Below are 13,405 nucleotides of genomic sequence, written 5' to 3' on the forward strand. Positions count from 1 at the left end.
ATATGATCCCTCCAAACGTTATGTACTGTATTTGCCTTCCATTTGAGTGGTACTTTATAAAACTATAAAGTATACTCTTATTTAGGAACCCCACATGAATTTCATCACAAGACCATAAAGTAGATTAGCTAAAGATTACTCACTGAGAAAACTGAAATTCAGAACGATCACATGATTTGCCGTAACATATAAGTGATAGAGCCCAGAAAAAAAATATAGTTTTCCCAATTCCTGGTTACTCCACTATTTTTCATATATATACTTAGAGTTCCTCAAACATAGCTCAAGCTCAGCCCTTTTTACATCTAGTAGAATAACAAAATGAACATTGTCATTATGCTCCAAGCCAAGTGTTACCTACCCCCGCTGACCACTGATGACCATGTGCCCCCTGCGGGACTGGTCCTTGCTGCTGGAGGAGCACTTGCTTCACTTGGTGGGGTGTGGGATACAAATTCTAGGCCACTGGAAATGGAACCCCTCCCAGCAGAAACTCTGTGATTTCGAGGGTGTCGCTGGGCCTTTGGGGACATCCTTGGAGGCCCTAAGAAAGAAACAGTGAACATCACATGAATGCCACAATGTCCATCAGTACTACTTTTTTGCTAAATACACATAGACCATTCTTTCTCTTTCTCTCTCTCTCTCTCTCACACACACACACACACACACACTCTCTCTCACACACACATTCCCTCTCCCTCATTTCTTCTTGGTTAAGAAAAAGGAAACAAACACCACATATATTTTTGTCCATACTCTTTCAGAATTATTTTGTGGAATGCCATAAAATTTTACAAATAAATTTTATTTTATTTCCCTTTACTTTTAAAGAAAGGGAGGGGATGCAGTTGCTGGTAAGAAATCAAACAATAAGATGTCATAACTCTTCAAAGATCTTAGCAATTTGTTTAATCTATATCCATTATTTGTAGGCATATAAAAATAAATATAATAAAATGTTAATAGAGTTATAGCTACATGATGCAGTAATTTTTATTTTAACATATACTTTTAGCTTTTTCCCTCAAATTTTCTATAATATATTACCTCTAAAAGTCGGGGGAAAAAAATTTAAACAACAAACTATTGACCGCGATATGTCTTTGTACTAGTAAAAAGATGCACATTTTCCTTCTTAAATTTCTCCAAAACCTTAATTTATCTACCTCTTCTGCCATGGTGAACAATTTCATGACCCATGTCTTATAACAGTCCTCACCTGTAGGAAGTGTCTCGTACTTAACAGGCTATAAACTGAAAATTCTACTGTTAAGGCATGACTTATAGACTAGAATAACTGACATTTGGGGAAGAAATTTGCACTATATGAATTGTCAGAATTCCACATCAATCAATTCTGTCACCCCATTAGCAATTTCTATTTATAAAGAAGTATACTGTGCATTCAAACAAAACTGTCAGGCGAAAACAGTGGACACAATGACTCTTACCATAGAAACCTGACAGTGATAACACCTGGCAAAACTCATTCTTAATGCCAAAGCCAAGGCCCCTTACCCTTACCTTGCCAAATCCTTTATTTTTTATTTTATTTTTTTGGCTGCGCCAAGCGGCATACAGAATCTTAGTTCCCCAACCAGGGATCGAACCTGTGCCCCCTGCAATGGACGTGTGGAGTCTTAACCACTGGACCGCCAGTGAAGTCCCTTGCCAAACTCTTTAGAATGTCAACTTCATTTGTGCCCTGAGTAGGAATTCAATCATGGGCACGATCTTACAAAGAATGTTAATGTTATATAATTTTCAACTGGAGATACAATTTATATTGAAGAATGAGTTAAGAACTGGGTATTTGCATATTTATACATAATTTTTACGTCGCTTTACAGAAAAAGACCAAGAAAGACGGCTGGCATAGCTCAATGAAATCAAACTCTAACTTAAAAAAATTCAGTCTTTGACAATATGTAAAATACTTTCCGAAACAAAATATAGTCTCCATATTAAACACAGAAAACCACTATATTTAATAGTTTTATTTTGAAGTTCACATTTTAAAACTGCTTCAGCCTCACCTAACTACATGACTAGAAAACATATTTTAATTCAAATTATTTAAAAAGAAAAACTGAATAACACAGCATCCCTGAATATGCAGGTGTACTTTTGTGTGAGTCCTTACATCTAACTGTCGTGAACACGCTCACACTCACTAATGAGTTCTATTTTATCTAACATATTCTCATGAACATCACTTATGCAAACAATAGACCACAACAAATGTCAATAGAATGTAATTTTTCATTTAGAGGCCACCATCACAGGCACTTCTGAGTAAGGAAGTCACCTTGAAAATCATGCCGTTCAACATGCTTTCAACATGCTGTTGACCATGCTGTTCAACAGCTAACAAGGTTAGCTGCTTTAGTCAAGATCACATGACCTCCCTGCCGGGATGACAACAATTTATTAAAAAACAGCCAACTAGTTTTCTCCAGGGAAGCATTTTATGCCAGAAAACTGTGTTAGTCTCAAGCAATATCAACTGTAATTTTAATGAACAAATCAGATTAAAATTTTAACATATCAAATACTCTGAAATAACGTCAAAGGTCATTATCATTCAGAAAAAAGTTTTACTTATGCACAACATTTAGACTAAAATGTGACCTTTTTACAACACATCCATGTATCTGATATGTAGCAATGGTGGATTTAGCATCAATGAATGAGAACTACAGTATTTTATTCTTTTTTATTGACAAGGGAAATAAATAATTAAACTCTGTATTGTAATCTAAGAGTAAACACACAAAGGCAGCTACATGTAAGGTCCCTTTCAAAAAGGACCGCTAGGGCTTCCCTGGTGGCGCAGTGGTTCGGAGTCTGCCTGCCAATGCAGGGGACACGGGTTCGAGCCCTGGTCTGGGAAGATCCCACATGCCGCGGAGCAACTAAGCCCGTGTGCCACAACTACTGAGCCTGTGCGTCTGGAGCCTGTGCTCCGCAACAGGAGAGGCCGTGACAGTGAGAGGCCCGCGCACCGCGATGAAGAGTGGCCCCCGCTCGCCGCAACTGGAGAAAGCCCTCGCACAGAAACGAAGACTCAACACAGCCAAAAATAAATAAATAAATTTAAAAAAAAAAAAAAAAAAAAAAAAAAAAAAAAAAAAAAAAAAAAAAAAAAGGACCGCTAAACCATCACTCCTGCCTATGGCCAACAGGCAAATTCACTAGTACCTTGGCCAAGGAGCTATAAAATGATAGGTTCTACAAAAAGTCCAAGACTGATGAAGAAAGTTCACTGTTTACCATTAACCACTGTATACACTGTAAAGTGGAAGGGAGAAGGCCCTGGGCTGTAAAAGAGCATCATTACCAGGCAGAGACAAAACCCTCATTCTTACAATTCAGGATAGTTCATAGCTTCACACAGCATTTACCAAATTTCTCTCTAATGAACAAAAGGTTAATAGAAATAGTTTTAATAAACTAAAGTTAAAACACAGAAATTATAGGTTATTAAATAATGAAGAGGAAACTATTTTGTAATTATAAACTCACATAGGAGTTAAACAAAGACAAACAAAAACATGAACAAATTGTGGTATTGTACCTTCTGAAGACATGCGTTTAGGCATAGTAGAGACAGGAGCTGGAGAACCATGAGCAGAGGGGTGAGACGGGGGTCTGGATGGCCGCGAGGGGGGCCTGGAGGGCGGCCGTGTAGGGGTGGCTGCCCGAGGTGGAAGAGAGTTGGGACCTGACTGGTAGCGAGAAGGTGGGCGAGAGGAAGGAGATGGGCAAGGCGATGGCCAGGGAACACCTGACAGAACAAATGATATGAAGGAAAGTATAAAAACTAAAGAAAAAAATGAGGGAAAAAAGTAAACAGAAAAAAAAGTAAAATGACAAAAATGATTTCTTGCACATTTTAACCCTTTGAGGACAGTCATTTGATTTGTGATAAGATTTAGCATAACTTAACTGACATAAATTCACATTTTACTTTAACCTCCTTAAAATTAAGTCTGTTTAAATGAATACACGTTCCCAAAGGGTTAATTAGGATCTACACATACTACTGAAGAAGACAGTTAAGACTTTGCCTATTAATTCTGCTTCTATAACTGTTTCTTGGTAATCAATTGTTAAAAGGAGTATAACATACACCAGATAATTTCACACAATAAATCACAAAACTCAGGAATAAGATTATTATTAAAAGTTTTAGCTTGACACATCAGCTATTATATCTCATTAAAAATGCTGGTTTCTTATAACTGTCTGTGGTTTTCATCTAGTTTATACTTTAATGTAAGGTTGAGTTTGAAATCTCATTAAGCAGGTACATTTAAGTAGAAATAGAACATTACTTCTACTATTTTCTAGAGTCACAGGAGTGACAGGTTAATATTCATTGCCTTTTCAAAACACATATTTTAATCTTATCAAATTAGAAAAAGGGGAACTTCTAAATAATTTATGCAGTTAAACATTCATCTAAGAGACTGCTTAATAAACAATGCAACTACAAAGCAGTCATCACCAAATAAACCGACACTGAGGGATACGCACAGGTCAAAATACAGCTAACATGTAACATGACATATCACTTACCTTAATCTTAGGAAACAGTCCAGGTCTCCTCTCCATAGGGTTCCACACACTTGAGTATCATACATTTCCCAGCCCCTTTCAGGTTTTTTATTTTGAAAATTCTGTTCATGAACAACTAAAATTCTTTACTCAGTGAGCAAAGAAATTTCACCCCCAATACAAATGTATAGGAAATACTCAAGAGTGTTCATTGGAGAGGAATTCTGGAGAAAGACTCAATGAAAACAAATGAAATTGGAAACTTAGTGTTCTCTATTTTTCTAACTTTCCAAACTTAAATACCTAAAATTGAATGTCCACTGTTAGCCCTGAGTTAGTAACTAATACACCACCATTATTATTATTATTATTATTATGGCTGTGCTGCACAGCATGTGGGATCTTAGTTCCCCAACCAGGGACTGAACCCACATCCCCTGCATTGGAGCACCGAGTCTTTTTTTTTTTTCCGTGAGTAATTACAATTTTAATAGTAATATAAATAGAATCCCATGAGTTGGCATTATAACTACTTTCAAATAATAAGATAAAATTAATTTTAGGCTAATACATTTTAAAAAGCTTCCCATTTTATTTTTTTCCAGCTATATGTATACATATATCCCCATATGCCCTTCCTCTTGCGTCTCTCTCCCACCCTCCCTATCCCACCCCCCTAGGTGGTCACAAAGCACCAAGCTGATCTCCCTGTGCGATGTGGCTGCTTCCCACTAGCTATCTGTTTTACATTTGGTAGTGTATGTATGTCCATGACACTCTCTCACTTCGTCCCAGTTTACCCTTCCCCCTCCCCCGTCCTCAAGTCCATTCTCTACATCTGCGTCTTTATTCCTGTCCTGCCCCTAGGTTCCTTAGAACCTTTTTTTTTTTGATTCCATATATATGTGTTAGCATACAGTATTTGTTCTTCTCGTTCTGACTTACTTCACTCTGTATGACAGACTCTAGGTCCATCCACCTCACTACAAATAACTCAATTTTGTTTCTTTTTATGGCTGAGTAGTATTCCATCGTATATATGTGCCACATCTTCTTTATCCATTCATCTGTCGATGGACACTTACATTGCTTCCATGTCCTGGCTATTGTAAATAGTGGAGCACGTGTCTTAACTGCTGGACTGCCAGCGAAGTCCCCCATTAGTATTATTAATTACCATGGTTCCATACAGTCTATGGCACTGCTGTGTCCAATATCCCTGACTTGTATGAGAGATCCATGACCCATGAGCTATAGTTAACCTAGATACGGAGGTAGATTAGAAAAAAAAAATCTTCCTACTAAAGACTCAAGTTTCTGTATTTTACTTAAACTAAACTACAATATTCACCCTTACACTCAGAGTTGTTTCTATTTTTTTTAAGCACTTTTTTTCTTCACCATCTTCACATGACTCTTGGTTGTGTCTTGTATTGCAAGTTACCTCAAATCCTTTCTTGAAGTAAGCAGAATATAAATATATAAACAAACAGTTCATAAAAATGAATCTATATTAACCACTGAGTGTTTCACATAGATTGGGATTTTCCATGTAAACTATATCTAAATAATTTTATCATCCAGTACTTTTAAAATTGAGAACCTACCCAAAGTTTCCAATTTCTTCACATATGTGGAGTGTTTTTTTTGCCAAGTGAATGTCTTTGGTTACATTTAGCACTTTATCTTAATACATGACTATTTCATCATACTAAATGCTGTATATGCCAATAACATACTAATTTTTACTAATTTTACTAATTTGATATCCACAAAGGCAAATTTAAATTAAGTGAAAACTACTCCACAGAAATCATTAAAGGTATGCATGTTCTTATCAACGCTGTAAAACTGTAAATATTCAGAAAACCATGTATCTGATCAATGACATTGACAAATTTGGTCAAAATACTTGCCTCCATTAACTACTCTTTGGTCTGAACCAGAATTTGGGTTGAAATCTGAAGTGTGAGAGGTGGATCTCGATGGCATGGAGCCCGATCCAGGCTGGCCCATACGCGGTGAATTCTGTCGCCCACTTCCCCAGGATATGACTTCTCTATTTCTTTGTCCAGGAGGAATATATTTATTTTCCCTGAAAATGAGAGATCCTTTAAATCATTTTATCCTAATAGATACCAGGCCAATGAAACATATCTAAAAGTAATTTAGGCAGAAGGGAATGCTTGTTATTAAAAGGTTAAACACTTAAAACCAAACGGCCCCACTTCCAGACACTCCTATTCTTCCATCTTACTCTAAGCTCTAGCCTCTGGCCTTTCCTTTCCCTCAGATAATCCCGTTAAGGACAAAATATAACAGATATGTATTCATTCTTATCCACTTGGACTCTTTATGGCTGTTTCTATCAATCATCATCTGTCTTCTTGAAACTGTTCTTCCTTGGTTTTCTCTACTTTGTTGTCTCTGTGATCTCTTCTCTTGGTGGGTGTTCATTAGTTTTTTATGGCTTCAACATCAATCCCCCAAATCCACATTGTCAGTCTCACAGTCTCAACATCTCTCCCTGAACACTTTAATTCAAACCACAACTCCTAAGCTGTGAGTGCCTTGAAGACAGAATGTGTATCTTATTCTACCAGGTATATAGCAGGTGTTTCTCAACATGTTTATGAATAAATGCATAGAAGACCTGTGAGCCCCTCAAATGCAGTAAATTGCACAAATGCACTCACTCTATCTCCCTCCCCTCAAGCTTGCTCCATGTTTTCTACCGCCATTACCAGTACAACCACCAATCTGCTTGGTTATCAAATAAAACTCAGAGTCATCCCTGGTTTTTCTAACCTTTCTATCACTGGTTCTGGTCTCATTGGTTACCAAGTTCTCACACTTGAACTATTTCAATACAATAACTAATCTCTATGTCTCAGCCAGTTCTCAATGTCCCATAGTTGGTTCATGCCATCCCTTATCTACAGGGTGCTTTTTAACATGACACAGAAAGAGTTTCACTACCTCAGTTCCTATCACCAGCTGTTACCACTGCAACCTCAACATACACCATGTATTCCAGACATATGAAACAACTAGGTTCTCCCCGAACTGGACAAGTTCTTTCACCTGTCTTTCACCATACAAGCAACTCCTGTTTTATGTCTCTTTGAGTGGCAGACAGATCTACTATCCTATCACAAAACATCACCTCCTCTGTTAGACATTCTCTCACCCCAGGAAGTTATGCTAATTCCTCCTCACTTGCATGTTTCTAGGACTTTGACCACCCTTCTAATCTAGGAAATCATAATGAACTGTAATTATATGTACTCCCCCCCCAACCTGTTCATTATTCTTTAACAAGCTCTTCCAGACCTCGACTTGCTCATCACTGTATATCCAACACTTGGCTCCAGAGGTGATGCTCAAAAAATACTTTCCAAGATTACTGTAATCTTTTCTCTAACAGAACCTGAAACCAACTCCATTTGCATTCTCTACCTAAGCTAGGTTAAAGGAAGATGAAATATAATAATAATAATACACCTTCTCACACAGACCTTGAGTTGTGTATCCAAAATACTGCATCATGATTTCCTTTAAATACCTAGTGTTTATGTTGTGGCCCTCACGTTCACTGGAATTTCTCTGAACTGCTGTGTATTTTTCTTCTTCGCTCCTATCATCATTTTCCAGGGCCACCCGGGCCTTATACTGGGCACTTGATTCAATTTCTTCTGCTAACTGGTTTGCCCTTGCTTCTCGTTTTAAAAATTCTTCTGAGTTATCCCTTTCTAAGGGCACCCTGAAACATGATGAAAAGAAAAAGCAAAGTGAGTATTTTTAAGTCATAGTTTACATATCTGTCACAATCAACTATTAAGAGAGTTCAGAGTTTAAAATGCTGGTAAAACTGTATGAAAGCTACAGTCATCTATTTATTTATAAATCAAAACTTGATTTTTCTTGTTACCTTTTCCCTAGAGGAATATAACATTTCCAAAACTGGTTAAATTGACTATTCCCCCATAACCTCTGCACTTACCAACTTAAGAGTTTTTACAGTGTAAAAATGAAACAAAATTTATTTAGAGCAAAAAATTAGGGTATAACTATATTTAATCCCTGTTTTAATGGGAATTATCAGCATAGGTAGTAAAAGGATAATTATTTCACATAATCGTTTAACTTAAAATCCAACAGAAACATTTATTCAACATCGTAATTTAGGTTGATGAAAATCAAAGGCAAATATGTATTAAAACAAAAGCAAACTTTTAAAACTTACGTATATGAAGATAGACTGCTATCATATGTAGACACTACACCATAATTTTCTTCATTATATCGAAACATATCATTGGGATCCCATCCATTAGACTAGAAGAAAATGAAGCTCATTTTTCAAAATGACAAAGTATTTGTCTTCTTTAATTCAGTTATAGTTGATATCTACATTAACAATATCTATCATACTATTCAAGCAAAATCTAGCAAAATTAAAAAACAGGCAAAAATTTGCTTTAAAAATGTCTTAAGGAAAAACTTTCTACTACACATCAGCCCCTACAAGTTGGTAAATAACTACAATCGAACCTTGAACAATTCGGGGGGTGGGGTGTTAGGGTCACTGACTCCAGGCATAGTCGAAAATCTGTAGATTCAACCAACCTTGGATAGTGCATTACTATCGTATTTACTATTGCAAAAAAATGCGTATAAGTGGACTAGTGTGGTTCAAACCTGTGCTGTTCAACGGTCAACTGTATATGAAACAATTATTTGAGATGTTGTTAGTAAAAGTTCAGAACATTTTAGTTACTTCATAAAATAGCCTCAGGTCAGGGTTCTCTCCTTTTCCTACTACCTAACGGTGACCTTTCTACAAGGTATTTACCTGAAACCTTTTTGAGTTGACTGATCATCAGGTCTGACTAGTAGAAAGGGGTTATCATTATCCATGTCAGAAGAGGGCACAGCGTCATCTGAGCAATGTTGATGGCAATTTCAAGACTAAAACTTGCCTCTAAGGTCATCCATTAACTTTGGCTTCCTCTGTGCTACTCCAGATAAAACTATAATGTACTTCCACCACTAAATCAACTACTTCGGCCTAACACATGTGGGGGTAGGGAATCGGTTACCTATGGAAGCTTTAAAATATGCTCTTTTAGTGTATGCTCCATGTAAAAAATTTAAACAGTGCAGAAAGACATCCAGTGAAAAGTAAAATCTGCCAATCCCAGTGTGCAGATAACCACCATTAACAGCTTCTTGGGCATAATTCCAGACATTCTCTGTGCATACGTAAGAATATGATTATTATCATCAGCTCTCTTTTTTGAAAATGCTCTGCAACTTGCTTTTTCTTTTTTTTTTTTTTTTTTTTTTTTGCGGTTCGTGGGCCTCTCACTGTTGCGGTCTCTCCCGTTGCGGAGCACAGGCTCCGGACCCACAGGCTCAGCGGCCATGGCTCACAGGCCCAGCCACTCTGCGGCATGCGGGATCCTCCGGGACCAGGGCATGAACCCGTGTCCCCTGCATCGGCAGGCAGACTCTCAACCACTGCGCCACCAGGGAAGCCCTGCTTTTTCTTTTAATAAGTTTTAGATATCTTCCCAGAATATCTTTCTTTTCAGTGGATATACAGTACTTCAACTGAACGGAGGTACAATAAATCTGTTTAACCCATGCCCTATTGATGGACAGTTAGGATGTTTCCTATTTTTCACTATTAGAATAAAATGCTGTGAAAAACATCCTCATACATAATTATTTGAAAGTCTTATGGATAAATTCTCAGAGGTAGAATTGCTGGACCAAAGTGTATGTGTGGGGACTTCCCTGGTGGTCCAGTGGGTAGGACTCCACGCTCCCAATGCAGAGGGCCCAGCTTCGATCCCTGGTCGGGGAACTAGATCCCACATGTATGCCGCAACTAAGAGTCCGCATGCCACAACTAAGAAGCCCGCATGCCGCAACTAAGACCCAGCATAGATTAAATAAAGTATATGTGTGTTTTAAATTTTGATAAACATTGCCAGAATGCTCTCTAGAAAACGTCTATCAATTTAACTGCTTCACTATTAGAAAGAAAAAAAAAAAAAAAGAGTGCCTGCTTTTCCATATTCTCCAGAGGCGATGTGCTGCACAAACCTGAGAACCTTCACATTCAGTTATATGTGATTCTTTAAAAAGTTTGAAAATTAATAATGATGCATTGCCTATGTATTTCCAGTTTTGCAACTAGACAATGACTTAAACATCAAACGCAGATTTGTTAAATAAGACTTTTCTGTAATATTCAATGAAAGATTCTTCATCCCTTTGAAATTTTTTTTTTAAAGATTTTTTTGACGTGGACCACTTTTTTACAAGTCTTTATCGAATCCGTTACAATATGGCTTCTGTTTCATGTTTTGGTTTTTTGGCCATGAGGCACGCAGGATCCTAGCTTCCTAACCAGGGATCAAACACACCCCCTACATTGGAAGGTGAAGTTCTAATCATTGGACCACCAGGGAAGTCCCCCATCCCATTCAAATTTTACTATCTAAGCACTCATTTTTGGCAAGAGACTTTGCTTGTATCTCCACAGTTTAGAAACAGAATTTACAGAATCCTAATGACAGAGTCATTATTAAGTATTTGATTTACAGATGATGTGTTATGGGAAAAGTAAAAATAATATATGCCAAGAGGCTTCTGGAAATAGATTTTTGTAGAGAATGTTCCTAATTTTAAGACAAAGAAATTTACTTATTGCTTTAATTCTAATGTAATCTAACAATATATCTTAATAATGAGTGCCTCTCTGACAGACAAGAAGTCTGAAAGTCACACTTTGACCTCACCGCTAGGTATAGTCAACAGACAAGAAACCACTTTCCTTAGGCTGCCTTATTCTGCAGAGTACTCAAAACTTGCCAGCATATCTAGTTTCCCATGATTTCCAATTTAAATTTTTATGTTGCTTATTAGAACTTACTTTTAAAACATACAAATAATTCATAAGCATCCCAAAGAAACATTTTTCTGTATATACTGCCTAGGGCGAAGTCTCTATTTACACAATAAAACTGCTACTTTAAATATACTCACAACAACGTACTTAAATTAAAACCAAGTGATAGGATGTCATACCATATCACATGACCATAGCGTTACTAATCGAAAAGATTTTGCTTACAACATCATTTTCCAAAGCCTCCAGTTCCTCACTGGTAGTGAGTTCACCTGCATCCCAGGGCTCCAGGTCCTTCTCTTTGTGTTCACCATTCACTTTAGCACTGATAGCAGAGTCAGTAAAAGCATCTGCAAAGGATGGTTTTGGTTGAAAGATCATACAACCAGACAATGGGCTACGTGAATACATACGTGGATTTATCAACACAGATGTATGCTAAAAAATAATTATGAAAAGTGAATCTCTGATACAGAAAGAATAGCATTCATTAACAGTATGCTTTCAGATGTGTAATGCTTCTAATACTATAACCTTCAAAAAACTTGATTCAGTAAATGGCATTATAGATGATTACTGGTGAAGGTATGTTTTACCCATATAATTTTAAGCCACATGAAATGTTATAATGTATTCACACAAGTCATAAATTGTATTAAAAATAATTGCTTTGTGTTTCAGAATTGATCCAGAAATTTTCTATCAATCCATCTAAAACAAGATCTCTTTTGTTTAACAGACCCAGTAATTAGATATGCCCTCAGAGCTCCTTCAGCCGAACGTATGCTGATCTTTTAACTTTCCAAATCCACATCTACATGCAGGGGTCACTATCCTAACATACAGTTGCCATTAGTAACTAAAGCCATTCGAAGTGACCCACCCCCACACAGAACCCGTATTTCCCTAGAGCCACTCCAATACAAAGCTCAGGCCCCACAGTGTTACCTGTCCCCAGAAGGTTCAGGTGGCAGGCCTACCTGGACTTCCTGTCAATACTTTCTCACCTAATATATCCTCTCCTCCTCTGCTAATGTTACGGAGAAGCACTAGCTTGTGAGAGGAGAATGGCATTAGTATGCTCACCTGACAGGAACTATATATATCATAGCTGTTGTCCAGAAAAGAAAATCCCTAGTTGGAAGTTAGGACCCAGCTAAATAAAGGTCTACTTGGGCAATGACAGTGTTAGGAAATGCTTTGGAGATACTGGCTTACATTTAGCTGTCTGGACCTATAGGGTATCACCTAGCACAGGGCTGCGGAATAATACTTCTGCTGATCTGGCTCTCCTAGAGAGTACTGGCTCCCAGTCACCATACCCTCACCCTTACTTCAAGCTGCCATCAAGGAGGAGGAGGAAGGGAAAAAATCAACACCTGTGTCTCCTTCAAAAGAGATAATTCCAGAGGGATTTTTGATTTGGTACTGTTTCTATAACCGTCATTGGCTCCCCAGTGGGCAAGGTGATGGTGAAATAAGAAACTTGAGCCAGCAAATTTAGGCATGGCACTATAAGCCTAGCTAGCTCTTACCTCCTCTCATCTCAAGCTACAGGTGGATAAGTGGATGTGGGTGTGTATTCATGCACACTAGGGAATAAAAGCATAACTGCACCTATGGGCTTAGCTGCCAGCTCTATCAGGCAGCACGGCTCCCGTTACTAGCAATTATAAGAGCCAAGAGCGTACCAAGGGGGATCCTCAAAGCAGCAGGCCTCAGCTGGGAGTGGGATTAGCATTCACTGGAAGATGACTGCATTTTGGAAAAGCTAAGAGGTTCTAACCACTGATGTTATCTTCATAATGCCACCTTCAGCTGTAAGCCACTGATGGCCCTAAAAACTTGGCTTTATATGACACTTGCCTGAGTCAAGTTCTACTCTACATCATCTTAAAGTTACAGAAATTCTTGGTAAAA

At 37.7% G+C, this 13,405-nt stretch overlaps 1 protein-coding gene across 9 annotated transcripts in view; it reads right to left on the minus strand.

Annotated features, from left to right (window-relative positions):
- Positions 1-13,405, minus strand: part of ATXN2 (ataxin 2) — a 137,176-nt gene that overhangs the window by 56,529 nt on the left and 67,242 nt on the right. For all 9 annotated transcript variants that reach the window (XM_081252634.1, XM_081252633.1, XM_081252636.1 and 6 more), the window contains exons 6-11: positions 11,711-11,835; positions 8,810-8,901; positions 8,129-8,326; positions 6,480-6,658; positions 3,581-3,790; positions 362-544 (exon numbers count right to left, since the gene is read on the minus strand). In XM_081252634.1, coding sequence (XP_081108760.1) covers positions 362-544; positions 3,581-3,790; positions 6,480-6,658; positions 8,129-8,326; positions 8,810-8,901; positions 11,711-11,835 — 987 coding nt within the window. The remainder of the gene's footprint in view (positions 1-361; positions 545-3,580; positions 3,791-6,479; positions 6,659-8,128; positions 8,327-8,809; positions 8,902-11,710; positions 11,836-13,405) is intronic.

This window comes from Mesoplodon bidens (genome assembly GCF_964165515.1).
Source record: "Mesoplodon bidens genome assembly, chromosome: 13".
In the NCBI taxonomy this organism is placed as follows: Eukaryota; Metazoa; Chordata; class Mammalia; order Artiodactyla; family Ziphiidae; genus Mesoplodon; species Mesoplodon bidens.